Consider the following 23,904-nt stretch of genomic DNA (forward strand, 5'->3'; position numbering starts at 1 on the left):
TGACAGTGCACATGCGCTGTAGAGCTCTGCTCTACCGCGCTAAACAGTGATAAAAATTGCAGAAACGGTAATGTACAGTAGCCTGAGCTGGCGTACATTACCGTATATGTAAAAGCATTTTCATTCATTGTTAAATTGCGGTTTATAGCAGTCTCCATAGACATCTATGGTGACTGCTATGTATTACGAAAAAAAGTGCAAAGCAACAGATATCTATATCTGCTGCAATGCACTGTTTATAGATTAGGCAAATACTTCAATTGGCGTCTATTCCCCGAAAACGTAATTAACATGGGGCCTATTTAACAAGCACCGCAGAAAATTAAAAATTGTTTTTAATCCTTATCACATTGATAAGGATTGAACTATTTCTCATATTTATTAAAAAATCTCCACAGGAACAACAGTCCACTTACCTTTACACTGACTCTTCACTTGGGTTTTGATTGCAATCTGGTTTCCTGCTTTGAATCCCTGTGCGCAAGCACCGATCGAAAAATTGGGCATGCGCACAGAGAACCCTACTGTGCAGTGTGAAGAGCGAACAGTTGTCATGTGACAGAAAGGGGATCACATGATCCCTCTGCACATGCGCTGTTCAGCTCTGCTCTTCGGAGTAGAGCTGGACAGAAATTAAAAATGAAAAAAAGACCAATTACGAAGATGTACGCCAGCTTCAGCAGGTGTACATTAACATAACAAGTTTCCGAAAATTTATAATTTTCAGAACTTATTAGATTGCGTTACGGAGCAGTCACCATAATATTTTATGGTGACTGCTCAGAAAAACAAAATAGAATGCAAAGCGATGCAACAATCATAAATTTGAAGAATCCTCCAAATTGCGTCTGAATCACGGTTAGTGTCCTTTAGTTAAATTACACTAGTTGATAAATAGGTCCCTATGGGGTCTATTTACCAATCACTGCAACATATGAATGAAACTTTCCAATCCTCATCGCATAGATGCGGATTGAAAAGTTTCTCATATGTATTAAAAAAATCAACACAGGAACAGCCGTTCCGATAAACGGCTGCTCCTGTGAAGATTAACACTTACCTATCACTTGGGTCTTCTCTTCTCCTCCCTGTGCAGTGCTGCTCGCCCCTCTTTCAATCCCTGTGCGCATGCGCCGACCGGTAAACTCGGGCATGCGCACAGAGATCCCCGAATGAAGGAACCTGAGGCATGTGATAGAGGGATCACATGATCCCTCCACACATGCACTGTGCAGCTCTGCTCTTCGGAGCAGAGCTGGTTTCAGTGAAAGTTTTCAATCATGGTAATGTACGCCAGCTTCAGATGGCGTATCATGGTAATGTACGCCAGCTTCAGATGGCGTATCATGGTAATGTACGCCAGCTTCACATGGCGTATCATGGTAATGTACGCCAGCTTCAGATGGCGTATCATGGTAATGTACACCAGCTTCAGATGGCGTATCATGGTAATGTACACCAGCTTCAGATAGCGTATCAACGCCAGCTTCAGATGGCATATCATGGTAATGTACGCCAGCTTCAGACGGCATATAATGGTAATGTACGCCAGCTTCAGACGGCGTATCATGGTAATGTACACCAGCTTCAGATAGCGTATCAACGCCAGCTTCAGATGGCATATCATGGTAATGTACGCCAGCTTCAGACGGCGTATCATGGTAATGTACGCCAGCTTCAGACGGCGTATCATGGTAATGTACGCCAGCTTCAGATGGCGTTCATTAACATGATTGAAAACTTAGTTTCGGCCTTTAGTACATAGCATTACTGAGCACTTCCCATACACTGTTATGGGGAGTGCTCAGTAAAACGATGAGAAGCAAAGCAGCGATGCTAGAATAATGCATAGTAATTTCGGGGATTTACCTCTAAATTACAGGGGGAGATCTTTGATAAATAGGCCCCTATATGCTGTCAGTATGAACATCTGTTGGCAACTGTGCAGGATGTGAGAACAGCAGCAGAGAGAAGGGGTTAATCATGAAATCACGATAACACTAAAGCACAATTTATAAAGCGAAACTTCATCAGTACCAAAAAAACTATAGATTTTATATTAACACCCTGCATCATTACAGCAATCTCCACATATTATTGTTTTACTGCTATGAAAGAGGCGGGAGCAGGGCACATAATGTATGACATTGCAGCAGACAGTGCTTGTCTACACAGTGCACTGTAATGGGAGAACACAGCCACATGGAGCCGGAATAGTCGTCTCTTGCTTGGCACAGAAAGGTGCAGGAAGCGGAGGGAGAGGAGGAACCCACGGCGTCAGCCCGTCCTCTCTCCGGCCAAGGCTCCACGTTCCCCAATGGCGAGACAAGGGCGGGCCGTGCGGCTCTCCCTCCAATCACAGCTCACCACGATCAGGGCTGAACTTACTGGGAACTAGTTGAACTGGAGCTGGACAATTTACTGTGACTCTATAGGAAGCCCAGCAACATATACAAATATTGACACATACACAGTATAGTTTATAGTGCAAACCCCGTCTCGGAGCAATCCTGTCAGGGCTCACCCTTGTGTGGTACAGACAGGCACCTCCAGCATGGTGTCCCCCAGCGCCTGTGGCCAGAAGCTTCTGTCCTTCTTTCCCTTCCTGCTGGTGCTCTTTGATCTACAATATGAAGGTAAGTAGGCAGCTGTCCTACAAACACTGGGCCGTGATAGTCCGGGTCCAGTCAGACGTCATGATCACTGTGGTTGTGTTACCAATGGGCCATACAGTGTATAAATAAAATATGTCCTGTTATGTGGGGCCGTGCCAGGTCGCTGTCCTTCAGCTGCTGATACACGTGAAGTTACAGGCTTTAAGTATCCCTGTCAATATGACGTTTTAATATCTGCCAAAGGTGCAATATATATGAAAGCAAATACAGTGGTGCCCACTAACAGTAAGTGTGCTCTCTGTAGTATGTGTCACTTGTTAGATGACACTTTACTCTTGCCATGGCACTTTCTTCCCAGTAATTCTAGAATATGTCTATTGGCTTAGAGCTACAGTCATATTGTAGGTTTCAGTCACAGTTTTTGTTTACAAACTGGACATTACAGTGAGAGAAGTAGAGGGGAAAATAAAATATTTGTTTTCTCTAAAACTTAATTTGTAACTTTTATATAAACCCCACCGATTGATACTGGCCATGGTTGCATATTATGCAATGACTAAAAGTACTATACAACCTGTTTTTCACATTTCATTTTCTTAGTGGATTTATTCAGAAATGAGCCCTGATCTACACAAAATACTGTAATGTCAAATTGTTTTAAACAAATTTACTTTGTTTTAAATATCTCCATTTCTCTAGGATGGATTTGACTTTGCTTCGGTTAATATCAAGGGGTCTATTTATTATAGTGTAATCAGCCATTAAAACAGAGAAACTGCACTTTTCTCAAAACAAATTGCCCTCGCACAATGTTATGAAGGGATTACGCAGGAAAGATCAAAGATTTCTCCTGCCATTACTCTGTTAACGTTTCTTATCGCAGCCCCCATATATTAATGATTGCAAAGTTCTGCAATATGTTAAGCTAGCAAGGTAATGCCATCTCATGTTGGCATTATCTGTCATTTTCAATGGGGTTTAGCGGAAGCTGGGTCCCTCTCCCTCCATTTGTCGGCAGCATTAGGCTGCAGGTGAGTAGCAAAAAATATTTGTGCCACAGAAAGATAAATTACAGCCATTTCCAGCCATGCATAATGATTGTCACCGCACAGTTTTAATAAATAGACCCCTAAAACCCTTGATCCTTATATTCAGCCTGAGTTGAGCTTTTAAATAAGGTTTCTTTGATTTTGCTTTAAAAAAAATAAATAATTCTGATCTGCAAGATGACCATTATGTGTGAATGCACAGACAGGTGTTTGTTTTTGTTTGTTTTTTATTCAATCAAATACAAAAACTTTTAATTGTACACAGATAGACTCCTATAAACTAATTGACTTCTGAAGACAACTGATTGCACCAGGGTTTATTGAGGGGTAATTTCTAATATCAATTACTGTCTGAATTTTTTATTTTTTTTTAAATTTTTTGAAATTTACTGATAGACTGCATTTTTCCTGTCAATTTTTCCTTTTATGCCAATTTCTTACCAAAAGAGAAAAGGAGTAACCGTATATAGTAGGGAAAAAGGGGTTTACATGTCTAAAGGTTCTCAATCTTTTATTTGGTACTTGTATATTCAGTAAAATAATGTGTATAATGGGACATTAACCTCTGTTTAGTGATGGATTAAAATGAGCCATATTGCTAAATGTGCCACAAACTAATTTACAGAAATAATTTTTCAATATCTGCTAAATTAAAAAATAATATTTTTCTGATTAAAGTGAGCGTACAATGCTAAATAAACAAATTTTGTTTTGTCTTCTGTTTTTGGGAAATGTAAAGGAGACATTTTTTTAAGATCCTTAAAATCCTTTCTCTTTCAGACTAGTAAAACTGTTGGCGTTCCTCTTCTAGGACACATGTCCTTCACCAGATAGGTTCTCTTGCTCAGTGTATTCTCCACACCCCAAGACAAGAAGAATATTTCAAGTGAGACGAACCAAGGGGTAAATTTATCAAGCTGTGAGTTTTTCGGCAGGTTTGAAAGGTGGAGATGTTGCCAATAGCAACCAATCAGATTCTAGTTGTCATTTATTTAGTACATTCTACAAAATGACAGCTAGACTCTTACTATTGTCAACATCTCCACCTTTCAAACCTGCCGGAAACTCGCAGCTAGATAAATTTGCCCCCAATACTTAATTTTGGATCCCTTGTCAAGATGTTGCGACTTGTGATTGGTGTTCCCTCACACACACACACCCTCCATCACCATTTTGGTGTTCCCACACACACCCTCACACACACACCCTCCATCACCATTTTAAAGTGGTGAACAAACTTGATTTGCTGGCTGTTCCTACGGGGAGTAGTATGTTAGTAAAATTTGACATAATGTGGTAGTGGCGGTTTAAACAGAAACCATAACTTTTATGCTGCATAATCTTATATGGTGCAGAAGCGACTGATTTATTTTTACTAAAGTGAATCTCAATATTAAATTGTATTTTTAGAACTAGTACTGTTGTTTTAAAGTGCAAATTTCAACAACTGTCACTAGTTGGACATGTAAGCAATGCATCCTAGAACTCATTGGCATGTTTATACTTTTTATTTTGCATATGTTTCAAAATGCATACGAAAACACACGTGTCATAAACACCAAGGGCGTCATGCTGAGTCTGCCCAGATCGCAGGTGCAATATGCGTGAATTAAAAAATCCACCCACTTATGCCTATGTTTTTAACCATTTATTTTATTTGCAACAAACATGCTCTAAATCAATAAAACTGCTAAAATCTCTCTAATACGGCTCCTCGTCTCGTCTAGGAGAAGAAAGGTTTGTTTAAACACACACAAAAGCAAAATATATGCTTAAGCAACAGAGAAATCACCACTGTCTGTTTCCGACTGCTCTGCTTACACACAATCACAAGCAGTCTGCTATTGCTGGGAACTGTCATCATCGGCTACTTACACCTCACCACTAGCAAATAACACGACACATATGCGTCTAGGTCCTGATCTGCATCTGTACACAAATATGCTGGTTCTGCCTATCCAGGTGTAAGCAGGTGTAAGAATCAGTCATGCAAATATGCATGGGGGCATATTCCTGGGCATGCGCAGAACAATTTCACACGATTTCACACAATGTGCGCTAAGCAAACGTAGTACTCGCTCTTTATCAACTCCCTACTGCTTTTTTTCTCATTTGTTAAGCTGAGTTTTTTGTGTTGTTTTTATTTTTTTTTATGTACTCCATTTTTAATGCATTTGAGTTGTATTTAAACATGAGTGCATCTGATGTATTTTTGGTATGAATACAGTTCTTTCGGGCTGCATTGCAGATAGTCAAGTGGGTAATTAGTTTGCTTTCTTACATGTCACTGCACTGGCCACATGATCATTTTAAAGGGTCTAGCACATTACATTTGTGGAAAATCTTTGATTTTAAAGGAGTCATTGCACCCACTTTTTGGTTTCTATAGCAACCCATTATACCTGACAATATCAGAGTAATATGTTATCACAACCAAACACCATATAATGCGTGATAGACAAGACTGGTAGTATTGACAATGAGTTAGATGTCACAACCTTCATGTTACAGAGCAGACTGTGAGTGCAGCATGCTGGCATCTCAATTTCAAATGGGGAATATACTGCGTTGAGTCTTGTCCATCATTTTTATTTGCCCTGTGTAGTCCTTTGGCCACAATGATGACTTAATAGCATAAGTGCCAGACTTCTAGCCTCCTCAAAGCTTACCTAAATTATTTTTTTTTCGGACTGTTTCTGACAAACAATCTAGAGACAAGGTCTCTCTTATGGTCCTAACACATGCTGAGTTGGGCGCACCCCCGTTTGCTCGGTGTAAAATCCATATACTTGCAGTGCACCTGTTTTATAAAAGAAGCATATGCCTACGTCCATATTGCCCATTATTTAACACTTGTAAGTCCTTTTCCTTGGAGATGCAGAACAGGGAGAGAAGGGGCTTGTAAATGCAGCCCGAGTTCGGTAATGACTTGTTTGCATAAGTGCAGACCTGCATGGAGCACAGATATGCCTGTCAACTTGCGGGGTGACTGAGGGTTGGTGGAAATGCACAATTCTGATGGTGATGGTCGCCACCGCTAGCTTAGATGCTTCTAACTGACTGATTACACAGTGACCTCTAAAGGTTAGAGTGTCACCGTCATTGATTTTGCCTATTTTATATGCTTTTGTGGTTGTGTTTTATGTTTCAGAATTATTTTTTTGCTACTGTAATTCATACATATGAAGGAAGATTATACCTTATTTTTTATTGAAGTTAAACCTAATAGTGAATGCGTTTTTCCACTGTAAAAACATAGGTTAATAAACTTTTCATGTGCTTATGACCTGGTTGGGTGTAAGTGTATCTGATGTAAACCTGTCGCATATGCTTCTGGTACATATTGAGGTGCCTCTGAGTGTATACTGTATATGTTAATACTCTTTCTAGCTGCATCTTTTTAGAGGGTTTTTTTTTTTAAAAAAAACATGTTAAACTTGGTCCCCATAGTGAGCACAAAAGAACCACCAATCCTGAGATTGATGAGAGGTTCATTGGGACTGGCTGAATGTCCAGTTGCTAATAATTACAGTCTTCCACTGTGCACATTCACCCAAATTGGCCATGGATCTGTTCGCTTTCGGCTTAGGCCGAGTTCTACACATGTATGAGCAGCATTACTGTATGGCAGCTTCTGCAAAATTTATATTTTGTAACCATATTAGTTTTGTTTTAAAATATAAGTCCCGTAATGATGCAAACGTTTCATTTTAATTTTGTTTTAATGATGCTGCGTTTGTAGCTACTGTTAGTAATTATTTTAGGCTGTATATTTGTGGAACTTTTATTCTACTTATAAAAATAAATGTAATTCGTACTGTTGAGTAGCTTGCTGTCACTGTAAATAGTTTCAATTTAGAGACTTCTTTTTTAGTACTTATGTTGCAGCCCACAGGTACTGGAAAATCTTACACAGTTAATGAGAACACTTCTCCTGTGCCATATGTTAGCTGTTGTTTGTGTGTACATACTTCTCTGATAATTAGGTTCATTTTGAAGTGATTGCATGTTTAAAGCTTCAAGGATAGTTATTACCTCCAGTGATATTGCTCTAGGTAATAAGAGTAGGCACTAATTATAGTTAGCATATCTTCTATAGTTCAAATGCTAGTTTTATGGACACTTCGCAGTCAAGCCTTAAATGATTTTTTTAATGACAGCCTCTTAGTAAATATATCCACACACATGGAAACTTCTATTTTCTCGAGTTTAGCTTAGCTTTGTTAAAGGCAATATAATGGCAAAATATATTGTATTCTGTACAGTTGAATTAAAAGAATTATTTTATTTCATGATAAGAAATATATTTAATGCTTTGCTGTAAACAAGTATATGATACAGTTAAAGGTGCTTATTGATGACTAATACTTTTCTTAAGTAGCAATAACATGAAGAGCATCAGTACAAGCATTAAATATAATGATAATTATACAGTTTTTAAAAATTCAGATAATTGCAATTTTAATGTTTACTTGTACAGATTACAAGACAAATGTTGATCGTCCACCTTTTCAATATGTCTATAGTCAGATGATTAAATAAAGCTATGCTTCTTCCGTCTGCTGACTGTAACACATTTAATTGCAGAATGAATTTAAAAAGTTTTAATATGAAAGACGTGTATGACATTATTTATTTTTAGCATGCAAGTTATAGGCTACTACCACCCAAAACTTCATCATCATCATCATCACCATTTATTTATATAGCGCCACTGATTCCGCAGCGCTGTACAGAGAACTCATTTACATCTGTCCCTCCCCCACTGGAGCTCACAGTCTAAATTCCCTAATATAGACACACAATCACACACACAGACAGAGAGGGAGACAGACAGGTAGAGACTTTGATAGTAGCCAATACTAGTATGTTTTTGGAGTGTGGGAGGAAACCGGAGCACCCGGAGGAAACCCACGCAAACAAGGGGAGAACATACAAACTCCACACATATAAGGCCATGGTCGGGAATTGAACTCATGACCCCAGTGCTGTGAGGCAGAAGTGCTACCACTACGCCACCGTGCTGCCCACATGTTGTGTGGAATATCCTAAGTTAAACCTGATCCCAGAAAATTAAATGGTGTCCGGCATTGTCATAATCCAGTGCTGCTTGCGTGGTGCTTGTGTCTTGTCAGTGGTGGACATGCTGTCTGTATGAAAAACAGACTAGATTGTTGGAGTAAACAGCGTGCGGCAAACATCTGGGTCTATCCATGTTACAAGAAGGAGTGAGCAAGCAGTGCTAGGCATTGTGTGATTACCTGATAAGTAATCTTCTGGATCCAGGTTTAAGTTCGTATATTCCTTTAAATAAATAAATATATATTACAAAATAAGGATATTACAGAAGACTTTTCTTAGAAATATGGCAGCATTTAGTGTGCAACTAACAGCTGCCTGAGTGATTAGAATTGTTTTTTTTTCTGTTTTATGCTTAGACATTTTATTAATTTTTAGTTGGTTGTTACCTGGCTTGATCTGGGCAACATTTTCCTTCTATTTATGTTGTTGTGTGAAATTTCTTTGCAATGTGATCCCCTTTATGTACAGTGCTGTATAAAATGACATTTATACATAATGGATAAAAATAAACATTCACAGTTTGTAATTTTTTTTTTATGATGCACAGTGCCAGAACAAATGACATTGAATATCTACAATAGTTTATTCATCTTGTCTTCTGATGCTTTCTCTAATTATTGCCATATATCTTGATTGGTATGGGAACTGTGTATAGAAATTAATATGCAAGCTTGGTTTAGGATGTGGGAAAAATGAAGGAATATCTTCAATATGAATGAATGGTCATCTTTTACATCCAGAAAGTGTGGGATTAATAACTATTGTTCCCAAAGTGACACATAGGGGCATATTCAATTGTCCGTGTTTCTCGCGGCGTTAAAAGTATTACCGGTATTACGGTAATTCTAAGCCGATTTCAGCTTCCTGAGCTGAGAGCAGAAAGCCGGCGTTAAAGGTAACGTAATAACGGTAATAGTGCGCAAGTCGCGTTACTTTTGCGAGTAACGCTGACAATTGAATATGCCCCATAGAGAATTAGAAGCAAATCCAGCCAAAGGGCATCATTTAGAGTTTGATGTACATCCAACTTTCAAGCGCAAATGCCGCTTTGTTTTACTGTGTGTGTAATATGGAATAAAGTCATTGCAAACTTAAATTGCAAGGACCATTTTAGATATTTCCGTTAACTAAGATAAAATGTGAAAGGTAAACAGTTGACTCTTTTATCTAGAAGTAGACACCTACAGTTAGTAAGTTATATGTAAGATATTTGTATTGGTCTCATGAACATTCTTATTTTCTCTCACAGGAGTGGAATGTGGGATAAATGCAGATGTTGACAAGCATCTTGAAATGGGGAAAAAATTGTTAGCGGCTGGACAGCTCGCAGATGCGTTATCTCATTTTCATTCAGCTATTGGTGAGTATTTTGCTTACACCTTTAGCTAGGCATATGTCTCTGCTGTCCCGTGGGGGTTATATAGGGCAGTTTCAGTAAATATAAAAACTTATTACATGTGTATTCTATACATCAAATATAATATTATAATAATCTTGATAATTTTTCCGTTTGCAGAACATAAGCCATTGTGATTATTCCACTTTATACATACATTTTTATCCTCTCCTTAAACATTTATAAAGTGGTTATTCTGACAGACTAGTCTTATATATATATATATATATATATATATATATATATATATATATATATATATATATATATATATATATATATATATATATGGCTGTAAGGCAATCTCTGCTGTTCTATCTTGCATTACCCTAAGTATATTTTCACTTCCTTTTATTTCTGCAGTATCTCTGCACACATAGGTTAATGTGTTCTCCTTTACAGTTTATGCAATGCTTGATGCCAACTCAGTGTTTTTCTGTTTTTCCTGCATTATTAGATGGAGACCCAGATAACTACCTGTCATACTACAGAAGAGCAACAGCATATCTGGCCATGGGCAAGTCTAAAGCCGCAATTCCTGATTTAAGTCGTGTGATTGAGCTGAAACCCGACTTCACATCAGTACGTAACGCTTCTAAAGCTTAACTGCAGGGCAGGAACCAGCTCCTAAAGTATTTTTCTGCCTATAAGCTCCTCTTCAGTTGGTTTAGACCTTTTAATATGTGAAACAGAACTTAAGAGTTTTCAAGTATTGCTGATTGTGACTATAATATGTGATGTGGATGCATATCACTCTCCTATATATTGTACACAATCTGTAGTCCTGCTCTGTGATGTATCCCATCATACAGTACAATAATTCAAGAATGCAGGGGACAAACGTAAGGCTTTAGCTATGTCTTAGACTTAAAATTTAAACTATTATTAATTCTAATTGATTTGCAAGGTGCAATAGTGCTCAATAGAGGCACACAGTGAGGGAAACAGACCATACATAAAATAGGGGAACAAGATAGAGCATTTAAAGGCCGCTGGAGAGTATGACCAGATAGGTGGCTGGCGGCACAGGAGGTCTTTTAGGTGGAGGGAGAGTATTCCGGGATGAGCTGTCTTGTATAAGGGGTGGTGTGGTGTTGGGAGTGATTTTATTTGGATTCTGGAAGATATGAGGAGCCAGTGTAGGGATTTGCAGAGTTGTGTAGTGCAGCAGCGTCTGAGAAATATCTGTCTTGCGGCATCTAGAAAGGATTGGCAGCGGGGGCAAGAAATAGCAAAGTCCGTTTTAGACATGTTGAGCTCTTATTGACGTTAGCACATCCATTTAGAAATAGCAACAAGATCGTTGGTCACATGAGACAGTAGAGAAGCGGAGAGTTGGAGAATGATTATAGATCATCAGCATAGCGGTGGTATTGGAGGCTATTGTTAGAAGAAGAGGTTGCACTTGCCTTTTTCCTTTTTTTACCTTCTATATCTGTTTTATTTTTTGCAGGCAAGATTACAGCGAGGGCAGTTATTGTTGAAACAAGGGAAATTGGATGAAGCAGAGGAAGACTTTAAAAAAGTGGTAAGTTATAAAGAGTGAAAATCTGCATAGCAACTAACAGACGTTTATTGTTTACCTTACAGTACAGTTTCATTAAAGCTGATGGTAAAGGTTACTGTACATTTGAGCTTTGAATCATTTTCTGTAGTTATTGTCTTTTATTCAGTAAAAAACCACTAGATGGCGCATTTTCCTGTTGCTTGCAATATTTGTCTGTATCTGCTCCTTTTTTTTCCTCACTTCTGCATTCCCTATTTGTATGTATAGCTGTGTGTGGAGAAACAATATATGGAATATACCGTTTTTTCTTGATTAGCTGTTTTGTAAAGCAGCTGGAACATCTTTGGAAGAGCTGTCTTGGTGTATGAAGTACAGAAACAGTTTCTGAGTTCTCACAAGGTGGAATACAGTAATAGCTGGGTCTTCTCCTCTGGTGCCTGTAATTTTTTACTATGCTCCAGAGCAGATGTAATGTATCAGTGCTGTATTACAGTGGAGCAGCTCGTCTTTCAGTTGGCTTAAACTTTTGAAAATTAAATGTAAAATTTCACTAATATTTATATCCAGTTTACATTGATTAGATTCCATCAAATCTAATACCTTTATTTAAAATGGACACTACACTTGTTTTTATTTGTTAATAACTCGAGTTGAAGCTTGTGAAAAATCACCGGAGCAAGGGTTCCGGGAGCTGAGCGTTTATCTTGGCTCTGGAGTCCGCCTGCAGCCAGAGCTAGGCTAATGGAACCAGCCCGTCAGTTATTGCTGACTCATGTTCATTAGCTGCAGCCAGTTCCTTTAAATACTGGATCAGTTTAATGTAGAACATTATTATATATGAAAGCGGTATATTTGCATTCCTGTACTTCGGCACATCAACAAGGTAGTCAACAATGCAGTTCCAATCCACATAGCTCCCTAGAATACAACGTGTTTGCGCGGGTTTCCTCCCACACTTCAAAATCATACTAGTAGGTTAATTGGCTGTCTATCAACTTGACCGTAGTATCTGTGTGTGTGTGTGTGTGTGTGTTATTTACTCTGTAAGCCCCAATGTTGCAGGGACTGATGTGAGAGTTCTCTGTACAGTGCTGTGGAATTAGTGGCGCTATATAAATAGCTGATGATGCTGATAATCAGCATACTGAGATTTAAGTAGATAAATGGGGGTAATCTGTGTTCACCAGTTAGAGAGGGAGGAAAGGGTGGATACACTAGGGTTCACCAGTTAATTGGATCATTTTATGTTGTTAGCTTGTCCTCTGACCTAGAACAGTTTTAAGGTACTCTGTCTGCATTGAATGATAGTTAACCCACTTTATTGAATGGATGTGGCTTGTCTAGTTTACTATACCAGCAACCATTTGGTTTGGACTTCGTTGTATACTTTTAAACTGCTCTCCACATTTATGTCTGGAGAGGCAATATATACTGTGGCAACATATATAAGTAGCAGCTGAGCCACAGGTGTCCTGGGCATTGGACCACCAGGCTTCGGCATGGGAAGAGGTTTTATATAGCTGTTCAAGCAATGTGTATTCCCATGTCATAATGATGCTTTGTTCAAAACGGCACAGCCAAGGAAACCTTTTCCTGTGTCTCACAATAATTTTAATATTGTGCCTGTTGAATGAACTAGCATTAAACATACAGAGAAATAATATTCTTTGGATAGAATACCGTATACCCAATTTAGGAAACCTACTTAGAAATGATGCAATGCCACAAATGTTATTAACAGGAGTTACTTACTTACATGAAAATCATTGCTACTACTTTGTGAGATAATTTGTTTATGCAATTGTTCTGGTCTTGTACTCATACCAGAATTTTTTTTTAAAAAAAACTAAATAAGGAAACAAACAGGAATAGACCAAAATGAAAACTGTTTGAATGAGCCATAATAGAATCACAGACAGATGCGAAGATCACTGAACTCTTCAAAATAACAGATTACTATGGGGAAAATTCAATATCTTAAGGTAAAAATACTCCATTAAGCATGTCACTGTTAGTTGTGAGCAATATCTGTTGTAAAACATGTAGGTCACACAACCCTTTTCAGACCTGCAGAATGTCAACAGATCAAAAGTGACACCTGGAGGAAAGAAGGTCCATCACTAGACAATTACTGGGAATGAGGACAGGCAGCTGCAGAATGTCTCTTCACCCACTCATTTTACTTAGTACTTGCAACAGGGAGATTTACTTGGTAAGGATATAGTTGCGCATCATTAAGAAAAATGTTAATCAGATGTGCTATAGTTGTAGAGGTAAATGAGTAGAGATCTTTGAAAGAATGACATAGAAATGCATATAATCAAACCTAACAGAAGTATACTATATAACAGTGCTGATTGATTTTGGGAACCCTGAGTCATTTACTTGTATAAATAAACAATAAGAATATATTTTCTTAATATTTCACTCCAACTGACTGGGCATCGCCAGTGGTGCGCAGGGCGACTCCATTACCGTGAGTCACTGGTGTTGGGGGATTTTCATGAGGATGCGTGTGAACAACCAGACAGCTTAAGCAGGGATAAGTATACCAACAGTAATACCAATGCTCACTCGTCTGTAAGGCAGTAGCAGTAATTGTAGTAATATGTCCGCAATAAGCCACCAATAAAAGTAGTGGCGAATAATATGCCAGCAGTAACACTAATTGGACATTATTACTAATCATGGGCATAATAATCAACCAGTACAAGTAATTTCCTCTATCCGTAATGCCCATAAGTAATACACTAGTAGTGATAGTGCTGTTTAACATGGGAGAAAATAAATTATATAATATAGTGCTAATATTCTCCACAACATCTACCTAAAAGATACTAACAAATCTGTCATATCAATAGTTTGTTTTTGGGTTTAAAAAATAAATAAAAAATTCCAAGTTTCTATCTCTGTAGATCAAATATTTAATACCTAGAAAAACTGAGCCATAAATCTATGTACAGGATATCCGTTACCACTTGATTCAAATGTACACCTCACCCACTTGTGTATATATATAGATGTCTGTGTAACCCTGTGTATGTTTTTAACTTGTCCAGTACATTTGTTGCTTCCATTTGGAGCATATAAAGTCCCATAGAGTTCTTAATTCGCCAGACAGAAGAAAGATCCTGTTCTTTCAGGAACATAATAGTCCCCAAAAATACGGCGATAGTCATTTTCTCGGCTCATATAAAGCCGACACACTAGACACAGACGAAAATATCACAATGACTACAACACCGGTAATGTTAAAACAGTGATTTACCATGTAAGTGACAAGTAGTATTTGCAGCACCTTCAATTCCCTACAAATGTAATAAGCGACTTTCCAGAACATGGACGCTAACAAATGATTTCTAATGGTCCTAATCCAAAATGCCATTTTAAAGCGGCAATGGTCGGACCCACAGCCTGGATTACATTATACAGGTGCCGCAAATACTACTTGTCACTTACATGGTCGCTATTTTTACATAAGCGGTGTTGTGTTGTAGTCATTGTGATATTTTCGTCGGTGTTTATAATAGCTGGGAAACCCTACCACACCCACAAAAACATGTTAATGTATAAATGGAACGTCTCATGAGTGCACTAATTTGGTTGTGAGGTGTTTATCCCACTCTTAGGAAAGTGGTGTCTGCAATGTTATACAGAGGATCTTAGAATCCTTCAATCACCAAACACGTTTATTTGCGTTTCCGCAATTTTTTCAGTGCTATAGTACAGTCTGCTAACAAAGAGACTTTTGTTTGTGGTGTCTATAATCGTTCAGGACTTCGTTTAGAGTTAAAAGTGAAGCAAAGAATAAAATTCGTAAATTTTCTCCTGGACATACCATGTTGCAAAGCAAGGGCTGCAGATGCAGTTTTATATTTGCATATAGGTAAAATACTGGCATCTTTTGCTTGTATCACACAATTACTGGAGATTTTCTTTCCTTTTTATACTGCAATTTAGAGTTGAGCTAGAACCTGCCACTTTACATGCTTTGCTCTAAATGGGGCCTTTAATGCATCCCTTACTATATTATTATTAATGTAAGAACAAAGTATTTAATTTTTCCCCACTGGTAGAATATTAATAATATTTTTTTTAAAAATGAATTCTAGATAATAAAACTGTTCTTTTCCCAACTTTTGTTGATTTACATTTTTAGCCGATGCCAAAAACAAAGTATCTCCCATGCTTTTCCAGCAGATGGCACTAGCACATAAGTTGGTAGGTTAGATTTATTCTGCGGAATGCTGCAGAGTGTCCTAGTGATAAGGCGTAGTCTTAGAAGTCTCTTATTTCAAATGACCTGTAGTGAAAAAAGGTCTCTAAGTATTGTCACAGATCCAATTATAGATGCTGTTAAGATTTGTATTTATGACAGAGTGTTGAAAATCAAATTATGCTCTTATTGTTGGAGGTTTATTTTATTACTTTTCATATTACCTAAGGATTGTGAGCCAACATATTTGGGAAATATTTGTCATGAATAAATTATAACATTTTAATGGAAAAAGGGGCACTGCCAACAAAATATGTTCCGCTATTGCTTGCTATCCCACATTACTTTGTTATATATAACTGTGTTTGGGTTCTTATGAAAAGACTATCTAATGAAAAGAATGGATTGAAGCATTCTTTGTAATTGTAGACCTGATACAGAACATTTCTGTTCTGCAGGAACACATGTAGGGAACAATAAGATGTCCATCTACAAATAAAAACTTTGTTCTACTTTATTTTTCCTCCAACAATAATATTGATTATTCTGTTTCAAGCTGGTTTTGAGTGGCACTGGTACTATGGAGTCACTAAAGTGCCATCGGCATAATAGGTCCTTTCTCGCCCACACATCACCCAGCTATCACATCTAAGCTGCTTGTGGCAAAGGCTTGTTCATACTTGAAATTTATGTTGTACAGGGTAGTCTTTGTTGCCAATGGCTCCCTGAATGTTCTTTGCACAATGTCACTCACTCTGTGGGGTATTGTAATGGAAATCTATTCTATTCTAGTTTTACAATAAGTTTTAGTTCTCACATCAAATGAGTTTTATTGTTACCAATCAAAGCATAACACACAAGATGATGATGAGGTATTTTCTGGGTTACCCACTGCATACTTGTTCACAAGCGCTCATTTACTAACCTTGCATTGAAAAATTAACTCTTATCTTATTGCAACAAATTAGACACTTGTTTTCATTGTCTAACTCGCACTAGGCAGATAAAACTGATTGGTTGCTGTGGTTCAGTGCAAATTTAACACCAAAATGTTAATAAATGAGCACTAATGACTAATGTTTGATAAATTCCTAGTTTTATGGATTATCTGCTTCATTGGAAATCCATAGTAGGGTTTCTAAACCTGTTTTTTTTTTCTGGTGCAAGGATTCCCTTTGTCTGAACATTGTATAATAAAACCGGGCAAATTTAAGGTTCGAGTAAAAATAATGCAGTAACTACAAAAGTCCAAATATAGTTGTTAGGTTTTGTGATATTTGCCAGACTGACCCAGAAAACAACTCCCAATGGATCTATAAATTAGATTCCAATTTCTTTTTATTCAGGTTTTTATAAATTATACAGATGGTTACTTTGTAACATGGAGGTAGAAATCGCATGTGGTTACTGTACTTTGTTGAGTGTATATATAGGAAGCAATGACAGATTCATTTCAGTTATATCCAGAAAAAGAAATCCTATATGATTCCTGTTTGCAAGCTCATCAGAGACATGGTAATTTAGTGTAAAAAATAGTTGCAAATGGAATCACAAAGGTATGCGATATATATAATTGCACTTGCTGATATCTGATGCATGTTGTGGGTTCCAGTGCACATCTTGTATAACAAACTATTCTTAATAACATTTACCCAGGCCTGCTTCCTAAGATCATCAGAGTAGGACTTTCCCAGCAAGAACACATGTAATTTATGTGGTCTAGCTTTCTATAGGAGCATCTTTAGATGGGCAAGGGTAATAAAAAAACTCTTCCCTCTTAATCTGAGACCCAAAGCTTGTCTAAGCTGCAGTTACTTTGGAGAACTTGCAAATAGTATTGGTAGGAACCAGACTGCCCTGATTGGAAACTTATACATTTTGAAAGTGGTGGCTGCCTTTTTTTTGGCACACACTCCCACCCATCTATCCTTAAGTGTTTAATTAGAGCAGTCTTGTTCCTATCAATACTACTTCTAGAAAAAACATGATGCTTTTTTAGAGGTTATATTTATAGAGTTTATATCACTACAGAGTTTTACATTTATCTGTCTCTAATTATTTATATAAATACGTTCTTAGTGGTAAATTGTGCACCTGCATATGTATTTTGGTTTGTGTATTGTATTTTCAGCCACCTTTTAATATAGTTGGAAATTAGGGTGTACGGACCACTCCCCCCCCCCCCCCCCCCCCCTTAGAAATACGTATCTGAAGAAGCACTGAGCATTCACCAAAAATAAAAGCATATACTATGTATGTAATGTAAGCTTGTCTCCAACTATTAATCCTTTAATATTTGGGTCTCCCCTGATGAAGCAGACTGAAGGTTTGACTGGCAGTGTGAAAAATGCTGGAGATAGAGAAAACAAAGCCATGAGTTCAGAATCATACTACTGCTGCTGAATAAAGTAGCTTGACCCCATTTATAAATCAAAGATATGAATGATCTCCCAGAGTTACGCCATTCTACTGCATCAAAAGCTCCTGCAGAGTTGAGCCCACCTCTACAGCTTTGTTGCTGTGTTCATGTTTAACCATTATTCATTGTCATTCCATTATTCTCAGTTAAATAATGGAAAAATTCCCAGGCATGAAACCTGCCTGGTTCAGGTGATATAATACTCAAGATCCCTTTATTAAAATGGGAGATTACATCTTTTTCTATAAGCCTTTAACATCTGTAGTTAAAAGGGCGGAAGTCAATTAGCCGGGATGTTCCTCTGAACATTGCGGCAGTGCATTTTTTCCCGGTACTACAATTCTACAACATTGTGGATTTCTCCTTGCACCCCTATGATGGTGGGGGCGAGGGTCGAAGAGAAATCCATCATGTTGTGGTAATTTGGAATGCCTTCGCAACCTATCCGGAGGCACTTTGTGCATAATTGAACCCCCCCCCTCCCCCTAAGAGTCTGGGTACAGTGGATCTTTAATGGCTTAGATATTATGACTAATAAAGCCTAAGATATTGAGGGAGGAAGGAGGCCCTGCTCATAAGTCTCCAGCACCCTGGGAACATAAAGGGAATAGCATCCACCACTTTGTTTCTACTAGGAAATCTGTCCAGTTCTTCTGTGTTGACAGCAAGGAGAAACACAAAACACAAATCCACTCTGGGGTTCAAAATATACTCTTATCTCAAACATTGCATGGTTGTTGCAGCCCTATTTCTTTACGCTAGAGGTCTTTTTGAATCTTACTACTCTTGCTATAAGGATGTCCCTCAAAGGTGACCCATAATATAGGTGGTCTCACAATCTGCGCATACATGGAGAAGTATCTTTCCCTCTGTTAAAGATCATGCCTCCCTATTTGTGTAAGCCAAAAGGGGTTGAGTTTCCTGGTACTTTCACCTTTGCATAGGGAAAGTTCCACCGGTAGCAGTAAAATTTTTACTCAACTTTAACCTCGACCAAAGAAGTGAGAAATACATTAATTCTGGAGAGGTTGGGACGTGACTCAGAGAGGCACAATGATTTGTTGGCCCTAGGGCGTCGAATGTGGCACGAGTGAATTAGACCAATTTCTGTAATTTTTCAAATCAAGTTTCCAGGAGTCATAATTGTGCCTCTTCAATTTTACTTGTCCACTCTTCCATCTCTTCCATTCAAGACATTATTTAAATCACCAATACATATTGTTGGTGTCTATGGATCTGATGATCTTAAATTTACCCCCCTGTTTTTTTATTTATTTATTTTTTTAGAATTTTATAAAAAATATGGGGTTAATTTATACTGCAAGAAGTATAAATTGTGGGAAGTCTATTATGGCATTCGAACAAAGTAGCTTTGCTCCATTATAAAATCTAGTTGTTTGTGAATCAATTGTGAACCTCCTAGAGTATGAAGAATGCACAGAGTGGTATGACCACCCTATCAAGGGCCTCCAGATTTCTGCCTGCCAGTTGCATTTATATCAACCATATAAAGTCTGGATTCTATTGTGTGGGTTACTAAAGACCAAGGGCTAGATTTACTAAGCTGCGGGTTTGAAAAAGTGGGGATGTTGCCTATAGAAACCAATCAGATTCTAGCTGGCATTTTGCAGAAGGTACTAAATAAATAAGAGCTAGAATCTGATTGGTTGCTATAGGCAACATCCCCACTTTTTCAAACCCGCAGCTTAGTAAATCTAGCCCCAAGACTCTTAAGTTTATCATTTAAGCCACATTTCATATGAGTATGACAAGTTCCCTGATTCACCATGCAGAGGAGTGTAAAATAAGTCTTCTCATGTAGAGTGTGCAAAATATTAGGCATAGAATCATGCAAACCTGTAATAGGATATTGATGTGTGTGAAGATATGAAAAAGCATGTACAGACAGCATCCTTACTAAACAATGTCTGCTTAAACAACTTAACCTTTCATTACGCAGGTAATATTCGGGCAGCTACAATTTACTGTGAGAGCCGCACCCCTTATGTGTATTTGTGTTCTGTCTGTGCAGCACTTTGCAGTTTATACAGGTTGCTGAGATGCAGACTATATTGTTAGTAAAATGGGAGCTGTAACATCACACACAGTGTAGACTTTTTTACTGGCTAAACCCTTTTTTACTTAGTTACTGATGCCCAACTGAGTTTAACTAGTAGATAACACAGGTCTGCAAAAAAAAAATTTTTGGACAGCTGTTTTGGTTTAGTGACTGATTCTTACTTCTTTTGGTGCGCTGAATCCAAAAATAACAGCCGTTTTGTCCTGGGACGTCAGGTTTTCGAACAAACGGGTGGTCATCGTTTAAAAAAAATCTCTTTACGCAAATATTTTATTTACATGAAAAATATTAACTCATTTGCACAGGTGACAACAAAATTAACACCACACTCAAGTAGATTGCTTGTGAAATCGTCTTTTTTTTAAAAACTCTAAACTTCTTTTTGAGCTTTTCCTCTTGTAGGTGTCTTCCGGAAGATCCCTGTACAACATCCAGCAGTAGTCAGCCATCATCGTAACATTCCATTTCCCTTGATACCTTCTTTCCATTTCTTTTATATCTTGATGGAAACGTTCTCCCTGCTCTTCACTCACTGCTCCCAAATTTTCAGGAAAATAGTCAAGGTGTGAGTTGAGAAAATGGACTTTTAAGCTCATGGAGCATCCAAGCTTGTGGAACGCTTTCAACATTGTTTCCACCATTTCCTTGTAATTTGAGTCCCTTTGGTTTCCCAAAAAGTTTTTTATGACCACAGTAAAGGCAACCCACGCTTCTTTTTGAGTTGGAGTCATTGAACTGATGAAGTCTTTGTCGGATATGAGTTTTCTAATATCTGGGCCAACAAAAACCCCCTTTTTCAGTTTTGCCTCCGTTAAACCTGGAAACTTGGATCCCAAGTACTTGAAGCATTCGCTATCTTTGGGAAGTGCCTTAACAAATTGCTTCATTAATCCTAATTTTATTTGGAGTGGTGGTAATAAAACCTCAGGGAGTACCAATGTATCTCTGAGAACATTCTTTTCACCAACAACTAGACTTCTTGGTGGCCAATTTTTTTGCTTCCAGTAATTTTTGTCGGTCTCTACTGTCCCATAAACATAGAAAACAAGGGTATTTGGTGTACTCAGCCTGTTGTCCCAGCAGCATACACAATACTTTTAAATCCCCACATACCAACCAGTTTTGGTTTTGATAACCCACTTTCTTGAGTACCAACTCCAAGTTCTCATAAGTCTCCTTCAAGTACACCGAATGAGCAACAGGAATGGACGCATAACGGCCACCATTGTGAAGTAAAACTGCTTTTAAGCTTCTTTTGAAAGAGTCAATGAAAAGCCTCCATTCAGAAGAATCATACTGAATGTGGAACTGAGCCATCAACCCCTCTATATCAGAGCAAAACACCAAATTGCCCTCATGAAAAAAGTAAGACAGAAAGTCTTTTTCCCGATGTCTGTACCATGCAAAGGATGTACCTTCTATCAACAAATTGTCCACTCAGACAATAGCAGGATGACGACTGAAATGAAATACAAGATTGTGGAGGAATCAGAGAACAAGTTAATGCATGAAAGAACATGTCTGGGCAGGCCCTAGCAAGCCAAGCACACTCAAAAATGCAGTGATCACCATCAGGACCAATAAACATGTATTTTCATGTTGTTGGGAGCACTGGCAGTGAAAATAAATTTTGTTTTTCCATGTTCAGTTTTTTTCCCCCAAGTATGATGAATTTGAAATTTAGCGGTTTCCAGCTACCTGTTTGACCAAGACACATTTCGATTGTGAAAAAACCTAACGTCCCAGGAAAAAACGGTGGTCGTTTTCGAATTCAGCGCACCAAAAAAACATAAGAATCAGATAAAATTATGAAAACAGCTTTTTGGTTGCAGACCTGTGTAATAAATTGATTGCTTCAACTCATAAAATTGCTGCTATGTGTAGATGAAACGTCTTTAAGTAACATCACTTGAGGAACCACAAGTTATCTATTCCTGCTTTCATATATGTTTGAGCTGTGTTGCCTAATTCACATAGCACAGGCATTGTAATAGCCCCAGATGCTGCATAATTTGCACACCATAAACTGTAACAGAATAGCTCTATTCTGTGTACAAAAGTGATATGTTAGCCTGGCCATGTGAATGTAACCTATAATGTATTACACAGGTTTAGCAATGCTACCTGTGACAATATACTTTTAAATATAGATGTCTCTTTACCTCGCCTGTCCCTTTTGTTTTGCTATCATGATAGGTGTGTTTGCACATTCTCAAGTTTAGCTTTTAATTTGAATTTTCAGAACTGAATCACCACTTTAAATTCAGTCATTCCGATTAAGACATCAATATTTTTTTTATTATTATTATTTTTCTTTTCTTTTCTTTCTTTCTTTTTTTTTTTTTTCTTTCCCGGAACACACGTTGAATGTGTTGGAGAAAAGACTGATGCATTCTTTATTATTTTCATGATTCAGTGCAGCAATGTAATCCTGCTGAGCACCAGAGCTGCTTCTCTTCCTCTAGCAAGCGGGATGCCATTTTTCTGCCAGAATAATTGTCACATTGCCTACATAATTGTATGTTCAGATTTGTTTAACATTTTATATGTACCCTTTTGGTTGTTTAAAGAAATGTTTTAATATATGTCACTTTTCGTTCGCACATGTCATGGCCACAGTGGTTTTTATACTAGAATTGTAGGTTATATTGGCTTATGATTTGAGTGAGGTCCTAGTGATTCTTAAGCTAATTGCACACGTAAAGATCCTATTGCTTAGAAGAATTTTTTATAATAAAATTGCCTGATGCGTGTAGTTTAGAATCGTGACAGTCAGGAAAAATTTATTTTTCTGTACATTTTTGTACGAAAGATATTGCTTTTAAATTAGGTTGTCATATGTATCCAAGTTGGGGACTGATGCATCAGAGGAAATTTGAACTTTCACAGTAAAAAGTCCCAAAATATATGTAGAGTAAAAATAATACCAGATAAATGTGACATTTGCATTTGGGATACTATTAAATTTGAGACCATTAATTGCATCATTACACACTGCATGCAAAATAATGTACAATCTGAGAAGTTAATAATTTTTTGCCAATTAGATTTATATGAATGATTCAAATATCTGGACTCTTAATGCTTCTTTAGCTGGAATTCAACCCCTGATGCCAGGGCACGTCTTTACAAATGCAGGCTCTGTGTTTGATATTCCACTGGAGGGAAAGTTTCTATTGGTACTCTTGCTGTCTCCTCTCACCCCCTGTTGGGTTTTCTCCCACCCTCTACCTATACCTCTACCCTCTTCCTCTGGTTCTCTGTTCTCCCTCTGAGAAGCCATGGCTCTGCATGGTTTTTTTTACATTTTTTTTTCTATGGGTCAGTGGTATTGCCATAATACTTTTTTGTACCCTAGGTTTGATGGTGCCACCAAAACAGTTAAGTGTTGCCTGAAGCACCTGGTTTGATATACTCCATATAAAAGGAAGTAAATGTCTGACCTGAGCAAATCATGTGGCATGCAAGTTTTCTGTTTAAAATTTACACCCTAGTCTGGAGGTACTGCCTTTTTTTTTTTTTTTTAATTTATTTATTATT

The 23,904-nt window shown here is 37.8% G+C and overlaps 1 protein-coding gene across 2 annotated transcripts in view; it reads left to right on the forward strand.

Moving 5' to 3' along the window:
* Positions 1-2,373: 2,373 nt before the first annotated feature.
* DNAJC3 (DnaJ heat shock protein family (Hsp40) member C3) overlaps positions 2,374-23,904 on the forward strand; it is a 35,691-nt gene continuing 14,160 nt past the window's right edge. Inside the window, exons 1-4 of one of the 2 annotated variants that reach the window (XM_075199906.1) lie at positions 2,374-2,636; positions 9,996-10,106; positions 10,600-10,724; positions 11,596-11,670. In XM_075199906.1, coding sequence (XP_075056007.1) covers positions 2,555-2,636; positions 9,996-10,106; positions 10,600-10,724; positions 11,596-11,670 — 393 coding nt within the window. In that variant the 5' untranslated portion in view covers positions 2,374-2,554. Of the gene's footprint in view, positions 2,637-4,544; positions 4,568-9,995; positions 10,107-10,599; positions 10,725-11,595; positions 11,671-23,904 lie in introns of those variants that run through there. The other variant, XM_075199907.1, reaches the window with a different exon arrangement.

Source organism: Mixophyes fleayi, chromosome 2 (assembly GCF_038048845.1).
Source record: "Mixophyes fleayi isolate aMixFle1 chromosome 2, aMixFle1.hap1, whole genome shotgun sequence".
NCBI lineage: Eukaryota > Metazoa > Chordata > Amphibia > Anura > Limnodynastidae > Mixophyes > Mixophyes fleayi.